Here is a 14,457-nt window from a genome sequence, read left to right on the forward strand (position 1 = left end):
GTTCAGTAGGGTTCAGGCCAGTCCAATCATGGTCCACATTGTTGGCAGGACAATACTGTCTAGAATGTCAGGGTACACCTCTGTGTTCATGGCTCTTCCACTACAGCCAACGGACCGAGACCATGCCACGTAAAACCTCCCCAGACCATAACAGAACTTCTGCCATACTTAACTGTTGGCACAACACTCAGGCAAAAGGCGTTCCCCAGTCATTCTCCGCACCCAGGTACGTCCATCTGGTTTGAATCTGGAGTAGTGTGATTCAGCACTCCATAGAACGTTCTTCCATATCTCAACAGTCCACTAACGCTCCTTGTGCCATTGTAGATGGGCCGATGCATTACACTTCACGATGGACGGCTTGTGTGCAGCGGTGTAACCAGTATATCCAATAGTGTGCAGTTCCATCACAAACTATGGCTGCAAGGGTCTGCATCTTATGTAGCATGGTTTAGGATATATGATGCAATCCATCCCACTGATCGGGAGGGGGGGGGGGGGATAGTTTTGGTAGGATAGTGTATGGGGCTGTACCAAGTAGGAAATTAGGGAGATGCAGCGCTTGCAGAAGCCCCTACAGACAACTGATTTGCTGGAGATCCCCACCAACCTACTACGTGATAAACGCTAGCATCCATGCTGAGGCCGGTGATTGGCTACACTGGTCACATGCATGTACGGCACGCCATCGCTCCAGGTAAAGACGGGTGCGGACCAGCAGAGCATCGGCATTGGAGCGGCGGAGGAGTTCATAGGTCATGTCTGCTGTTTTATAACATGTCCTGCAGCTGGTTGGACTTCTTCTTGGTAACCTCATTAAAGAAGCAACGATTACACGGAGTATAGTAGCAAGAAAACCTTCTTGGCACGCCCAAGGGAACCTACAGAAGAATTTAGGTGCAGATCAGTCAGTGGTGTGTGGCGATTGCTTTATGGGGCACCGTGGCGGTGTGGTGGTCTCTGTAACGGGGGGGCACTGCAGTTGGCTCTACAGCGGGCTGTATGTTCATACGGATTTTCTGTGGATCGCCATAGCAAGTCTGCACCGTTTGCTGTGGATATCGACGCGGATCCTCAGCGGATATTGAGTCTTGAATTGAATTGGCAAAATCTGCTGCGGATCCGCGCCAAAAGCTTCGTCCGAGGGCGACTGCACAGATTGTGATGTGCGTATGTCTTACACTCATAATACGCAGTGAATAGAGACCATTGGTTTCAAGGGTTCACTCACAGCTGCATATTCTTCATGTGACTTTCGTCCTATCTTGGTGTGTATTACGGACTATATAACCCACTGGAATCATTGAGGGGACGTGAATATGCAGTAAATATTCGATACGTGTTTACGCACAAAATTAGTGGGATTTTGTTTATTTTTTTTAATGCACAGAAATTTGCTGCTTATTTTGGCACATAAAAAACTGCTGACAGGTGGAAAAACACGAAGCAATGGCGTATTTTGGCGGATGAATATGCTGCATACTGTAAATGCACCCTTAGGTTGGCATCACACGGGCATATACATATTTTGCGTGCGCCTTAGCACTAGTTTTTTTTGTGTGCCCTTTGGTGTACTTTACTGCACTTTTTCCACGTGGAGGAGATGTTCATTTGCGCTAGGCTAAGAAAGATGCACCTTTTAGGCTGCCTGTCCACGGGCGAATTTTTATTGCTTTCTTGGCGGCAATAATCCAGCCGCGAGGAATGCAGCGAACGCTTTCCATAGCATTGCTATAGAAAGCGCAGCCACCTGTCCATGAGCGGAGAATCATAGTGATTCTCCGCTCACTGGCGGCAATTCGCAGCATGCTGCAATTTGGCACGATTCTCCGGGGTGAGCCTATCTATTAGATAGGCTCAGCGCGGAGAACCGTCAGCTGTCTCCTGCTCCCTGGTGGCGGCTCCTGCGGCAGGATACCACTACGCCCGTGGACAGGCAGCCGTACAGTGGAATTACGCAGCATATTATGCAACTCCGCATTCATTTGCGCACCTTTGGGGGACTTCTATGGGGACCTTTGGTGCGCAAATGTACAGAAAAGAAGAGTATGCTGGGGATTCTTGCGCAAACAAAATACGCACGCAAGATACGGAAATGTTAACAAACCCATTGAAATCAATGGGCTCTATTCTCTGCATATTGCGTGTGTTAATTTAGCATGTGCTACTATGCCGTGCGATGCCTTTCACACGGGGAACTACGCGCAAAAATCACGCACTTAAAAAGCATGTGGCTATTAGAACCATTTCTTTCCTATGGGAACGTTCTGAGCATTCCCCTAGGAAACCATTGGTTTTAACCCTTTCCAATCCACCGTCTGACGTCTGAAGACATTATGATTTAAGGCTGTACAGCTCCCATGTTGGAAGACGTCCGTCGGGTTCTCTTACTGTATATTGCCAGCCTCTCTGTTGTTGGAGGCTATCCAACGTGTCACCTCATGCAGTACTGGCTTTAGCCAGCAGATAGCGCTGTTGTATAACGGCAGAAAAAGAGTAAGCCCCCTAGGAAAACCAGGATACAACTTGGATTGGTAAGGGTTAATAGCCACGTGTTTTTTAAGTGCGTGATTTCTGCGTGCAGCTCCCCGTGTGAAAGAGCCCTAAAGGTGCGTGTAGACGGAATGATTAGCGTTCAAAAACTAGTTTGAACCAATGAAAGTGAATGACAATTATTCGCCTAAACGAGAGCCGACGACGACTGTTCGTTTTTTGTTTGGCGTTCATTTATGCAGTGAATGAAAAACCGCTTGCGTACTCGAACGCACTCTAATCAGTCTTTTCCCGCGTGAGTCCCGTCCATAATGCAGTCGGACGGAGTTTGTACGGTAATATCTCCCATATTCACAGGGCTGAGAGCGAGCAGTGCCTGAGACTCCCGGGCGCAACTCACATGGCACACAGACCCCCATCTGTGCGATTACGGGACACCGCGCCATACACGTCCTATACTCGTCCAACACTCGCACGGAAATAGGACATGCGCTCATTTTTCCACCTTCCGTCCGTCCGAGTAAAAAAAACCAAATGGCTTGTTAAAGAACTTGTTCAAAGGAATGGGTTCGTTGTCGGCGTGACGTCCGCCTGTGTCGGACACGGACAGAACGTGCGCGGGAGCCGTGCGGACGGGATTTTACATCTTCACATGGTGCATAACTTGCTGCAACATTTGTGAAAAGTACTGCGGTTTGTAAGGCCGCCTGCACACGACCGGGTCCGATTCTGCATGTGGGATCCCGCAGCGGTATCGGACCCGCTGCCCGGCCGGTGAGCCCTGCGTACCAGTCTGGATGCTTCTGTACTATGAATGTGCTGGCCGGCGCGCCTGCACTGTACAGACGTAACCGCGCCATCGCTAGGCGACAACGCAGATCCTGCCGCCTTTCTACAATGATGATTGTGGAAGGGCCACGGGACAGACGGCTTCCATTGACTTCAATGGAAGTCGTCCACACGGAATCAGGCTCTAAATCGAGCGTGCTGCGATTCCCCCCCCCCCCCATGAGTAGAAAATTCCAATTGATTTCGGCCCGTGGGCATGGAAACCCGCTTTTACATTGCACACTATGGCAGGGATTTTTTGCGGAATCCTGTGGTGGCCGCCGGCTTCCACAATGCAACTACGGCCGTGCCTATTGGGCGTAAAGGTTTGCAGCATGTCTCTTCAAGCTGCGGAATTCAACCTCTGAAATGCAAGGGTTAAATCTGCTTCAAAAACCGTTGCCAAATCCATAGAATTAGGTGCAAATTTGTTCGCAGCAGTTTTAGAGTAATCACTGTTCGTTTTCGCTGGGACCCCCCTACAAGACACTTGATAGCTGGGACCCCCTAAAGTGCACTGCTGATAGCTAGGTCACCCCCTCAGGGCACTGTTGATAGTTTGGACCTCCCCTACAGGGCACTGTTCATAGCTGGGAGCCCCCCCTACAGGGCACTGTTCATAGCTGGGAGCCCCCCCTACAGGGCACGGTTCATAGCTGGGAGCCCCCCCTACAGGGCACGGTTCATAGCTGGGAGCCCCCCCTACAGGGCACTGTTCATAGCTGGGAGCCCCCCCTACAGGGCACTGTTCATAGCTGGGAGCCCCCCCTACAGGGCACTGTTCACAGCTGGGAGCCCCCCCTACAGGACACGGTTCATAGCTGGGAGCCCCCCCTACAGGACACTGTTCATAGCTGGGAGCCCCCCTACAGGGCACTGTTCATAGCTGGGAGCCGGGAGCCCCCCCCCCCTACAGGGCACTGTTCATAGCTGGGAGCCCCCCTACAGGGCACTGTTCATAGCTGGGAGCCCCCCTACAGGGCACTGTTCATAGCTGGGAGCCCCCCCTACAGGGCACTGTTCATAGCTGGGAGCCCCCCCTACAGGGCACGGTTCATAGCTGGGAGCCCCCCCTACAGGGCACGGTTCATAGCTGGGAGCCCCCCCTACAGGGCACGGTTCATAGCTGGGAGCCCCCCCTACAGGGCACGGTTCATAGCTGGGAGCCCCCCCCTACAGGGCACTGTTCATAGCTGGGAGCCCCCCCCTACAGGGCACTGTTCATAGCTGGGAGCCCCCCCTACAGGGCACTGTTCATAGCTAGGAGCCCCCCCTACAGGGCACTGTTCATAGCTAGGAGCCCCCCCTACAGGGCACTGTTCATAGCTGGGAGCCCCCCCTACAGGGCACTGTTCATAGCTGGGAGCCCCCCCTACAGGGCACTGTTCATAGCTGGGAGCCCCCCCCCCCTACAGGGCACTGTTCATAGCTGGGAGCCCCCCCCCCTACAGGGCACTGTTCATAGCTGGGAGCCCCCCCCCTACAGGGCACTGTTCATAGCTGGGAGCCCCCCCTACAGGGCACTGTTCATAGCTGGGAGCCCCCCCTACAGGGCACTGTTCATAGTTGGGATCCCCCCCTACAGGGCACTGTTCATAGTTGGGAGCCCCCCCTACAGGGCACTGTTCATAGTTGGGAGCCCCCCCTACAGGGCACTGTTCGTAGTTGGGAGCCCACCCTAGAGGGCACTGTTCATAGCTGGGAGCCCCCCCTACAGGGCACTGTTCACAGCTGGGAGCCCCCCCTACAGGGCACTGTTCACAGCTGGGAGCCCCCCCTACAGGGCACTGTTCATAGCTGGGAGCCCCCCCTACAGGGCACTGTTCATAGCTGGGAGCCCCCCCCTACAGGGCACTGTTCACAGCTGGGAGCCCCCCCCTACAGGGCACTGTTCATAGCTGGGAGCCCCCCCCTACAGGGCACTGTTCACAGCTGGGAGCCCCCCCCTACAGGGCACTGTTCATAGCTGGGAGCCCCCCCCCTACAGGGCACTGTTCATAGCTGGGAGCCCCCCCTACAGGGCACTGTTCATAGCTGGGAGCCCCCCCTACAGGGCACTGTTCATAGTTGGGATCCCCCCCTACAGGGCACTGTTCATAGTTGGGAGCCCCCCCTACAGGGCACTGTTCGTAGTTGGGAGCCCCCCCTACAGGGCACTGTTCATAGCTGGGAGCCCCCCCTACAGGGCACTGTTGATAGTTGGGATACCCCCCTACAGGGCACTGTTCATAGTTGGGAGCCCCCCCTACAGGGCACTGTTCATAGTTGGGAGCCCCCCCTACAGGGCACTGTTCGTAGTTGGGAGCCCACCCTAGAGGGCACTGTTCATAGCTGGGAGCCCCCCCTACAGGGCACTGTTCACAGCTGGGAGCCCCCCCTACAGGGCACTGTTCACAGCTGGGAGCCCCCCCTACAGGGCACTGTTCATAGCTGGGAGCCCCCCCTACAGGGCACTGTTCATAGCTGGGAGCCCCCCCCTACAGGGCACTGTTCACAGCTGGGAGCCCCCCCCTACAGGGCACTGTTCACAGCTGGGAGCCCCCCCCTACAGGGCACTGTTCACAGCTGGGAGCCCCCCCCTACAGGGCACTGTTCATAGCTGGGAGCCCCCCCCCTACAGGGCACTGTTCATAGCTGGGAGCCCCCCCTACAGGGCACTGTTCACAGCTGGGAGCCCCCCCTACAGGGCACTGTTCACAGCTGGGAGCCCCCCCTACAGGGCACTGTTCATAGCTGGGAGCCCCCCCTACAGGGCACTGTTCATAGCTGAGAGCCCCCCCTACAGGGCACGGTTCATAGCTGGGAGCCCCTCCTACAGGGCACGGTTCATAGCTGGGAGCCCCCCCTACAGGGCACTGTTCATAGTTGGGAGCCCCCCCTACAGAGCACTGTTCATAGTTGGGAGCCCCCCCTACAGGGCACTGTTCATAGTTGGGAGCCCACCCTAGAGGGCACTGTTCATAGCTGGGAGCCCCCCCTACAGGGCACTGTTCACAGCTGGGAGCCCCCCCTACAGGGCACTGTTCACAGCTGGGAGCCCCCCCTACAGGGCACTGTTCATAGCTGGGAGCCCCCCCTACAGGGCACTGTTCATAGCTGGGAGCCCCCCCCTACAGGGCACTGTTCACAGCTGGGAGCCCCCCCCTACAGGGCACTGTTCATAGCTGGGAGCCCCCCCCCTACAGGGCACTGTTCACAGCTGGGAGCCCCCCCCTACAGGGCACTGTTCATAGCTGGGAGCCCCCCCCCTACAGGGCACTGTTCATAGCTGGGAGCCCCCCCTACAGGGCACTGTTCATAGCTGGGAGCCCCCCTACAGGGCACTGTTCATAGTTGGGATCCCCCCCTACAGGGCACTGTTCATAGTTGGGAGCCCCCCCTACAGGGCACTGTTCATAGTTGGGAGCCCCCCCTACAGGGCACTGTTCGTAGTTGGGAGCCCACCCTAGAGGGCACTGTTCATAGCTGGGAGCCCCCCCTACAGGGCACTGTTCACAGCTGGGAGCCCCCCCTACAGGGCACTGTTCACAGCTGGGAGCCCCCCCTACAGGGCACTGTTCATAGCTGGGAGCCCCCCCTACAGGGCACTGTTCATAGCTGGGAGCCCCCCCTACAGGGCACTGTTCATAGCTGGGAGCCCCCCCTACAGGGCACTGTTCATAGCTGGGGCCCCTCTCCCACCAAGCAGCGGGGACCGTCCGCCCGGGGGCTCCAGTGCAGGAGGGAGGAGAGAGATGACAGGGAGGAGAGGCCGGCCGAGGGAGGAGTCAGGCCGCAGCTCCTGCTCCGTGTCCTCCGGTCCTCGCAGTGTGCGGCTCCCGTCTCCTCCCTGCCGGCCACCATGGCTCTCCGAGCCCGCGCTCTATATGACTTCCGCGCTGAGAACCCGGGCGAGGTGTCCCTGCGGGAGGCGGAGGTGCTGAGCCTGTGCAGCGAGCAGGACATCGAGGGCTGGCTGGAGGGGGTGAACAGCCGCGGGGAGCGGGGGCTCTTCCCTGCCTCCTATGTGGAGGTGGTCCGGGGAGAAGCGGCCGCTCCGCCGCCTCCACCACCGCCGCCTCCTCCGCCCGCAGACTCCCGTTACGCCAACCTGCCTCCCGGCGGCTACGAGCCGGCGGCGCCCCCCAGCTTCTCTTACCCCGCCGTACAGTCCGCCCGGCCGGCCGCCCTCCACTACCAGCACAGCCAGCCGAGCGATGACGACTGGGACGACGAGTGGGACGACAGCAGCTCCACGGCCGCCGACGAGGCCCCGGCCACCGGTTACTATGGAGGCGGTTTCCATGACGACAGCAGCAGGTACCGCTTGTCAACCCCTGGGCCGTACTCTACCACCGCCTCCAGCGCCACCGCCGCCTCGTCCCAGGCCAAGGGCTCGGCCACCGTCAGCCGGAACCTCAACCGCTTCTCCGCCTTCGTGAAGAGCGGCGGCGAGGCCTTCGTGTTGGGGGAGGCGGCGGGTTTTGTCCGGGACGGGGACAAGCTGTGTGTGGTACAGGGTCCGCACGGGCCGGAGTGGCAGGAGAACCCGTACCCCTTCCATTGTACCATCGATGAACCTACCAAGCAGACCAAATTCAAGGGCATGAAGAGCTACATCTCGTACCGCCTGATGCCCAGTCACACTGGGCAGCACGTCCACCGCCGCTACAAGCACTTCGACTGGCTCTACGCCCGATTGTTGGAGAAATTCCCCGTCATCTCCGTGCCCCGCATCCCCGAGAAACAAGCCACCGGCCGCTTCGAGGAGGACTTCATCTCCAAACGGCGGAAAGGCCTGGTGTGGTGGATGGACCACATGTGCAGCCACCCCATACTGTCCCGCTGTGACGCCTTCCAGCACTTCCTCACCTGCACCGACGAGAAGGCATGGAAACAAGGCAAGAGGAAGTGCGAGAAGGACGAGATGGTCGGGGCCAACTTCTTCTTGACCCTCAGCACCATGCCCGGAGCCACCATTCTGGAGCCGCAAGAGGTGGAGGCCAAGCTGGATGCCTTCAAGACGTTTGCCAAAAGGATGGATGAGGGAGTCCTCTTACTCAACCAGACGGCCGGGGAGTTCGCCCGCAAGCAAGCCTCAGGCTTCAAGAAGGAGTATCAGAAGGTGGGGATGGCCTTCAAGGGATTGGGTCAGGCCTTTGAGATTGACCAGCAACCCTTTTCAGCTGGGCTGAATCGGGCGATGTCTTTCACGGCGGATGCCTACGACACCATTGGGGAAATGTTTGCAGAACAGCCTCGCCAGGACCTGGACCCCATCATGGACTTACTAGCGATGTATCAGGGTCACCTGGCCAACTTCCCAGACATCATCCACGTCCAGAGAGGTAACCACTAACCGCGCTTGTCTCTTCTCTTGCAGGTCTGCTGTGGGGCACTTGAGGTGGCGCAAGAGATAACTGTGCCACCTGAATTGTGCAATTTTTAACTAGAAATGTCAGTGTAGTTGTATAAGGTGTCCGGCGACTTATATAGACCATCGTGGGGATGTAGAAAAGTTGGATTGCACAGAAGTTGAGGTTTTCTCAAGTTTCTCTCTTCATTCCTCTTATTCTAGTCTTAAGTGTTCCACAGCAGTTCTTCGCATGTACCAATGTCCGCTATAGCGCAGCCTTGACCCGTAGGATGTGAGCAGAGCCTTCGTAGTAGGTGCTAAGGGGTGGCCTGCCATTTTTTTTTTGTAATGACCTACCCTCTAGATAGATCTTCAGTAGTTGATGGACTGGGGTCTGTCGTTTGGGACCCCTGTCAATCAGCTGATTGTCTAGTGCAGCAGGTCAGATGTTATCAATGGACAGGGGAGGAAGTGCATCGCCGGCTTAAGTCCCATTGAAATCAATGGCAGCACTGCGCTGCTTCACCACTGCCTGCTCCTCTTCTGGCCAGGACTGGAAGTGACGTCCTGACTACGAGAAGCAGGAAATGGAGAAGCAGCGCAGTGCTCCCATTGATTTCAACGGGAACGTGGCCATGTCTAGTTGATATGCCACAAGCCGGTTGTCAGGGATACCCCTTTATGGTTGGTGTCACACCTCTCGGTTGTAGCGTGGCACATTGTGCCTTGTTTTGTTCTGGATGCGTTCTCTGCCTTGAAGTGACTAGGTTTGGTTGCTGTTTCATGTTGAGTCTGGTGGTCGTAGGACATTTTAGGGTCCTATCGGGACTGAATTCTCTTTTGAACTTCGTTTGCCCAGCAGTCGGGCCATGTCGTTTTAACCTAGTTCTCGGAAAGCTGGGTGACCATCTGTATGACGGCCTCCTCAGGGGTTGTAGCCCAGCCTTCTCTGAATAGGACCTTATACGCTGATATCTTCTACTCCTGCATCACGATTTGTTGTTCTGGGCTCCAGGAAAGCTTGGTGATGCCCCTCTGGGAGCCGTAATGGCGATCCTGACCAATGAGGACAGTTCTGGCACTTTTTTAATGCGTAGACGCCTTGTAGAATATTACATCCAACCCACTGAGGGGTTAGGGTTCATGGCGGTATTCGGTGGCCCGTAAATAGCGGTAAAATTCTGGCATTACTGAGACTCACATCCTTAATGTATGAAGGAAAAGGTAAAAAAAGTGCAGCCGTGCGGCATACGTGTTACATATGGCGCCGGCTTTCATAAATATTCAGCCAGAACTTGCGCAATTTCCCCATCTCATTGTTTGGTAAGCCGCGGTTCGCTCCACGGTTGTGGTGATATTTCCCTGTAGAGATGCCGACTGCCATGTCTTGTGTTACGTGCGAGGATCTTACTGCTGTAATAGGGAACAGATGGAGGTTTCTGCCCTCCTCTTCCCCCTCCGTCGGGTCGTCAGCTCTCGGATTCTCATGCAGTAGACGCGGCTCCTGTTTCCACGTCTTCTCGCGCTGATCCTCAGGGTGAGACGTCTTTCCTGTTCATAGTTTACTGTGGCAATAAGCCCCGGCGTGTTACTACAAGATTTACCGTAGGGGTAATAGAGGACCGCGGCCGATGTTAATCATCACAAGGTGGACATGAGCCCTCGGGGTGTATACTGCGGATGGGTTACTGTAGGCCCCCGGTCACACTTAGCAATGATTTCTCTGTTCTCTATTAATGAATGGACCTCTTAAAGGGATTGTCCACTTTATCAGACACCTTTTCAAATAACCTATAAGGGAGTTAATTGGGAGGTCCTCATCTCTTGGCCGGAGTGGAGAGCGGTTACAAGAGCGTCTCACGTTGTGGAGGACCTGACCTGTCCTTTGTTACACAGGCATCTCATTGATATGAATAGGCGCGGTGTAATTCTTCATTTTCCCCTATGGTGGCGCTGCTGGGAGGCTGAACACTTGGGCCGCATTCACACAGGCGGATGCAGTTTTGTTCCTTGAAACTTTCACCGTGTGGGTGCGCTTTTGATGCATACGCACTTTATTTACGTCCTGCGTTGCGTTCGCATTCACTGCATTTTTCACACGAGAAAAATGACGCGAGGGGGGGGGGGGTTCAACTGGTGTGATTTTCCCCCCCCAAATAACACGGGTACATTCATAAAGCCTTATAACTGCGCAAAAATTTATATCTTTTAGGGTTTTTGCGCTGGCCTTGCTATTATTGTAAAAACGTGGGAGGGGTTTTCATGAGGGGGCGTGGCCACCAGGAACTGACAGATTTATGTGTAATTTTCATCAGAAACTGGGATAAGTTATGCCAGTGATGTCTCCGCATTGTCAATTAGGTATGGGCTGCGGGTCGGACGGCTTCCATTGATTAAATCAGCTTGCGGAAATCGCAATTGCTATCCACTCATCTGAGCGGTCGTGCGAATGTTCTAGTCTTTCAATCTGTGTGGATCCCACAATAGAAATCCGGTCGCGTGAGACTGGCCTCAGGCCTCATGTTTACGGCATAACTGAATTGCGGAATCTCCGCTTCTCACCCGTGCAGACGATCCACAGTTCAGTATGCCCATAGCTGGGCGGATGTCATTTTTTCCGCGGCGTGCAGGTCAAAAACGCAGCATGTTCCATTTTTCTGCGGCCCCCACAGGGAGCGCATCTGCTGTGCAGAAGAAAGAAGATCCAGTCGCGACAGAGAAGACCCGCACCGCATCAGGACAGGTTAGAAAATGGCTTTTTAGGTCTCATCCTGCGGGCACAGGATTCCACCCTCAGAACCTGTGCGTGCCCGTGGGCATGAGGCCTCAGACTCTTGATGGAAATGTCAGGCTTCGTGAATTTCCCCCCACATGTGACATCTGTTTTCGCCGTGTTTTTTGCGCTCCCATAGATGTGCACGGCGGTTTTTGCTCTGGGAATACCGACCAAAATAGGGAATGCTGCAATTCTTTAGCGCACAACAGCGATCCGCACGTTAAAACGAACAAATAAAGTCTGGATGCAGCAATTTAATTCAGCGGGTCGGTATCAGTTGGTTAAAAATACGGCCTGCAGATGGGCTGCACACACCCGTGAGAATTAGCGCAGGTTTCCGCATGGATCATGTCCAATCGCTGGTGCCAGGATTAAGACACCTTGTGATCAGCGTATTGTCAAGGAATCCGTGTAAAGGCCATCTTACACGGACCAATCAGAAGCATTCTACTGCTCCTTCACCTGATCGTTACCTCCTATTAATGTTCCTTTTACACAGGACGACAGTAGGGTAAACGACGGCACCGGCACTGACGTCACCGCTAAGGTGCTCAGCGCTGCTGCAGAGCCCTTACAGACGGTCAGGTAAACAACGGCACGGGCACTGACGTCACCGCTAAGGTGCTCAGCGCTCCTGCAGAGCCCTTACAGACGGTCAGGTAAACGACGGCACGGGCACTGACGTCACCGCTATGGTAATCAGTGCTCCTGCAGAGCCCTTACAGACGGTCAGGTAAACGACGGCACGGGCACTGACGTCACCGCTAAGGTGCTCAGCGCTCCTGCAGAGCCCTTACAGACGGTCAGGTAAACGACGGCACGGGCACTGACGTCACCGCTAAGGTGCTCAGCGCTCCTGCAGAGCCCTTACAGACGGTCAGGTAAACGACGGCACGGGCACTGACGTCACCGCTATGGTAATCAGCGCTCCTGCAGAGCCCTTACAGGCTTCACCGCTGGATCGCGGGCTTCTCGCTCAGCGCTTCGCCCCCTATGGGAGCCTTTACTCAGAACAAGAAGCCCGCGATCCAGCGATCGTCTTTCTGCTGACTTTCTGTAACAGGTGAACGGATAGGGGCGATGATCTTCCCGTGTAAATGGCCCATAAGAATCATCAGTTGTTGGCAGCACGTAAACACCGACAACAATGGGGCTATCACCATAATGGTTTCGGCACATATAGGACTACGGATTGCTTCATGAACATGGCACCACAAGACTGCCGATCGGCTTCCAAAATGTTGATGGGTGCTTGTAAGTGGGCTCCTAATGGGTAGGGATTGTCCAATGTGGAGAAGGGGGCTTAAGGGGTCTTTTCCCTCCCAGTACAAGAGTAATTAACTTTGGGAGGAGTTCATCAACAGTGCCCTAGCCTACTCTTGTCATAAAGGCAGAAAGTCCTGTGTTGTTTTTTTGTTTTATGTCTCACTTTTACGCCGTGGACAGAAAGGGTGACGATGATGGTTTTTAGACTGATTTAAAGTGACCTTTCAGTTTTGGGATGGGAGGGCAGATGGGATATATAACTCTTAGATATAACTAACGGCAGCCTTTTTGTACAGGGTGCTGTTTTTGGGCAGCTGCCATTTCCCAACTATACTATGCACTGATCATGTGAGCAGCACTGGCCAATCGCAGAGCAGGTATAGGATTTCCAATGCGCTAACACTACCAATGAACCATATGTAATTAGGCCATGTAAAGATGGCGGCAGCCATCATGGCTGCCCTAAACTGTCAGGAAGAATTGAGAGACCGCTGATAAGATCATCTACAGGTAATAGCCCCCTCTAATCTCTGGACAGAATCGTGTCCCAAAACCCGGAGGGTCGCTTTTAAGAACTTCAGCTACCTAAAATATATGGCGTCTCGCTCTGGAAGTCGGGCTGCATAAAAAGTGCTTACCTCTAGATGTATTGAAAGATGTGACAAACTTCTCATCAGCGTACAACGCTGCGGCGCAAATAATGGAAAGGCGAACTTCCGAAAACCCTCCTGAATAAATCCCCCCCATGTCATCTTTTTTTAAATAAGGGAGATGGATACCCAGAGGAGCGTGAGTGGCCATTTGAGTCTCCTCACTTATTTATAGTATATAGTTGCTCTCCCTAAGGAGAAAAGAGCGTTTCTGATCTTTTTTAAAAAGCTCCTCTGTTACGATCGCAACACAGCAACATGTCATCCACAATGACATCATGTGACTGCGGCAGCATGACAGGATGTATGATGTCATCACACGTTATAGATGTGACCCCCTCACCCATCATATGTCGTATATTTCATGGACCTAGCATGGCAGCTTCTTGTATGTGGTGTTGGTGCAGTTTGTAGCTCTTGGTCCTCGGTCTAAAATCTGTATCAGGCCCCGCTTACCCTCCACCATTTCTAATACTGGTCCGCTTGCACAAGGGGCTAGTACAGCTGATACACCTGGTGCGAATGTACCCGGGAGCTTGTTTTTGGGGATGTGAGAAGCGTATAGAAGCAGACAGCAGAGCTGGCATGTGGATGTTGGCACGCAGCGATCGGTGACATTCCTGCCATGACCTCACTCCGAGCCACTGTTATCTATGCACATACCCTGTGTGATTGTGGAGGAACGTCCTGTTGTTTCATAGCTAGTCGCCCACACGTTGCAGATTAAAGGTGCGTTCACATGCATTGGAAAAATCCGCAGCATTTCCGCACCAAAAACCGCGCCAAAATCATCTGCTGTTTTTTTCTAGACTTTGACTGTGTTTCAGCTGCAGGTTCGCAGCTGATTTCCGCCAGTGACGGCGTTCCCCGTCCCCTCACCTCCAAATACTGAGCCCTCAAAGCAGCGCCCGTCGCTCACCTGGCAGCCACTACTGAATGCCACCACTGAATGCCACCACGGCCGGCGTAGAAGTTGTTCGGTGGGGGATGCGCGCTGTAATAGGGGCTCAGTATTTGGAGGGGAGCACTGTAGTTGCTGAAATCAATCAAGAACTGGACCAAAGAAAGCCGGTAGATGAGGCAGCGCTCCTGAGAATAGTTAGGGAATA

The 14,457-nt window shown here is 54.5% G+C and overlaps 1 protein-coding gene across 1 annotated transcript in view; it reads left to right on the plus strand.

The window, feature by feature from the left end:
- Nucleotides 1–7,069: 7,069 nt before the first annotated feature.
- The window catches only part of SNX18 (sorting nexin 18), a 38,971-nt gene continuing 31,583 nt past the window's right edge, over nucleotides 7,070–14,457 (plus strand). The window contains exon 1 of the mRNA XM_066602735.1: nucleotides 7,070–8,648. Coding sequence (XP_066458832.1) covers nucleotides 7,163–8,648 — 1,486 coding nt within the window. The 5' untranslated portion in view covers nucleotides 7,070–7,162. The remainder of the gene's footprint in view (nucleotides 8,649–14,457) is intronic.

Source organism: Eleutherodactylus coqui, chromosome 5 (genome assembly GCF_035609145.1).
Source record: "Eleutherodactylus coqui strain aEleCoq1 chromosome 5, aEleCoq1.hap1, whole genome shotgun sequence".
Lineage (NCBI taxonomy): Eukaryota > Metazoa > Chordata > Amphibia > Anura > Eleutherodactylidae > Eleutherodactylus > Eleutherodactylus coqui.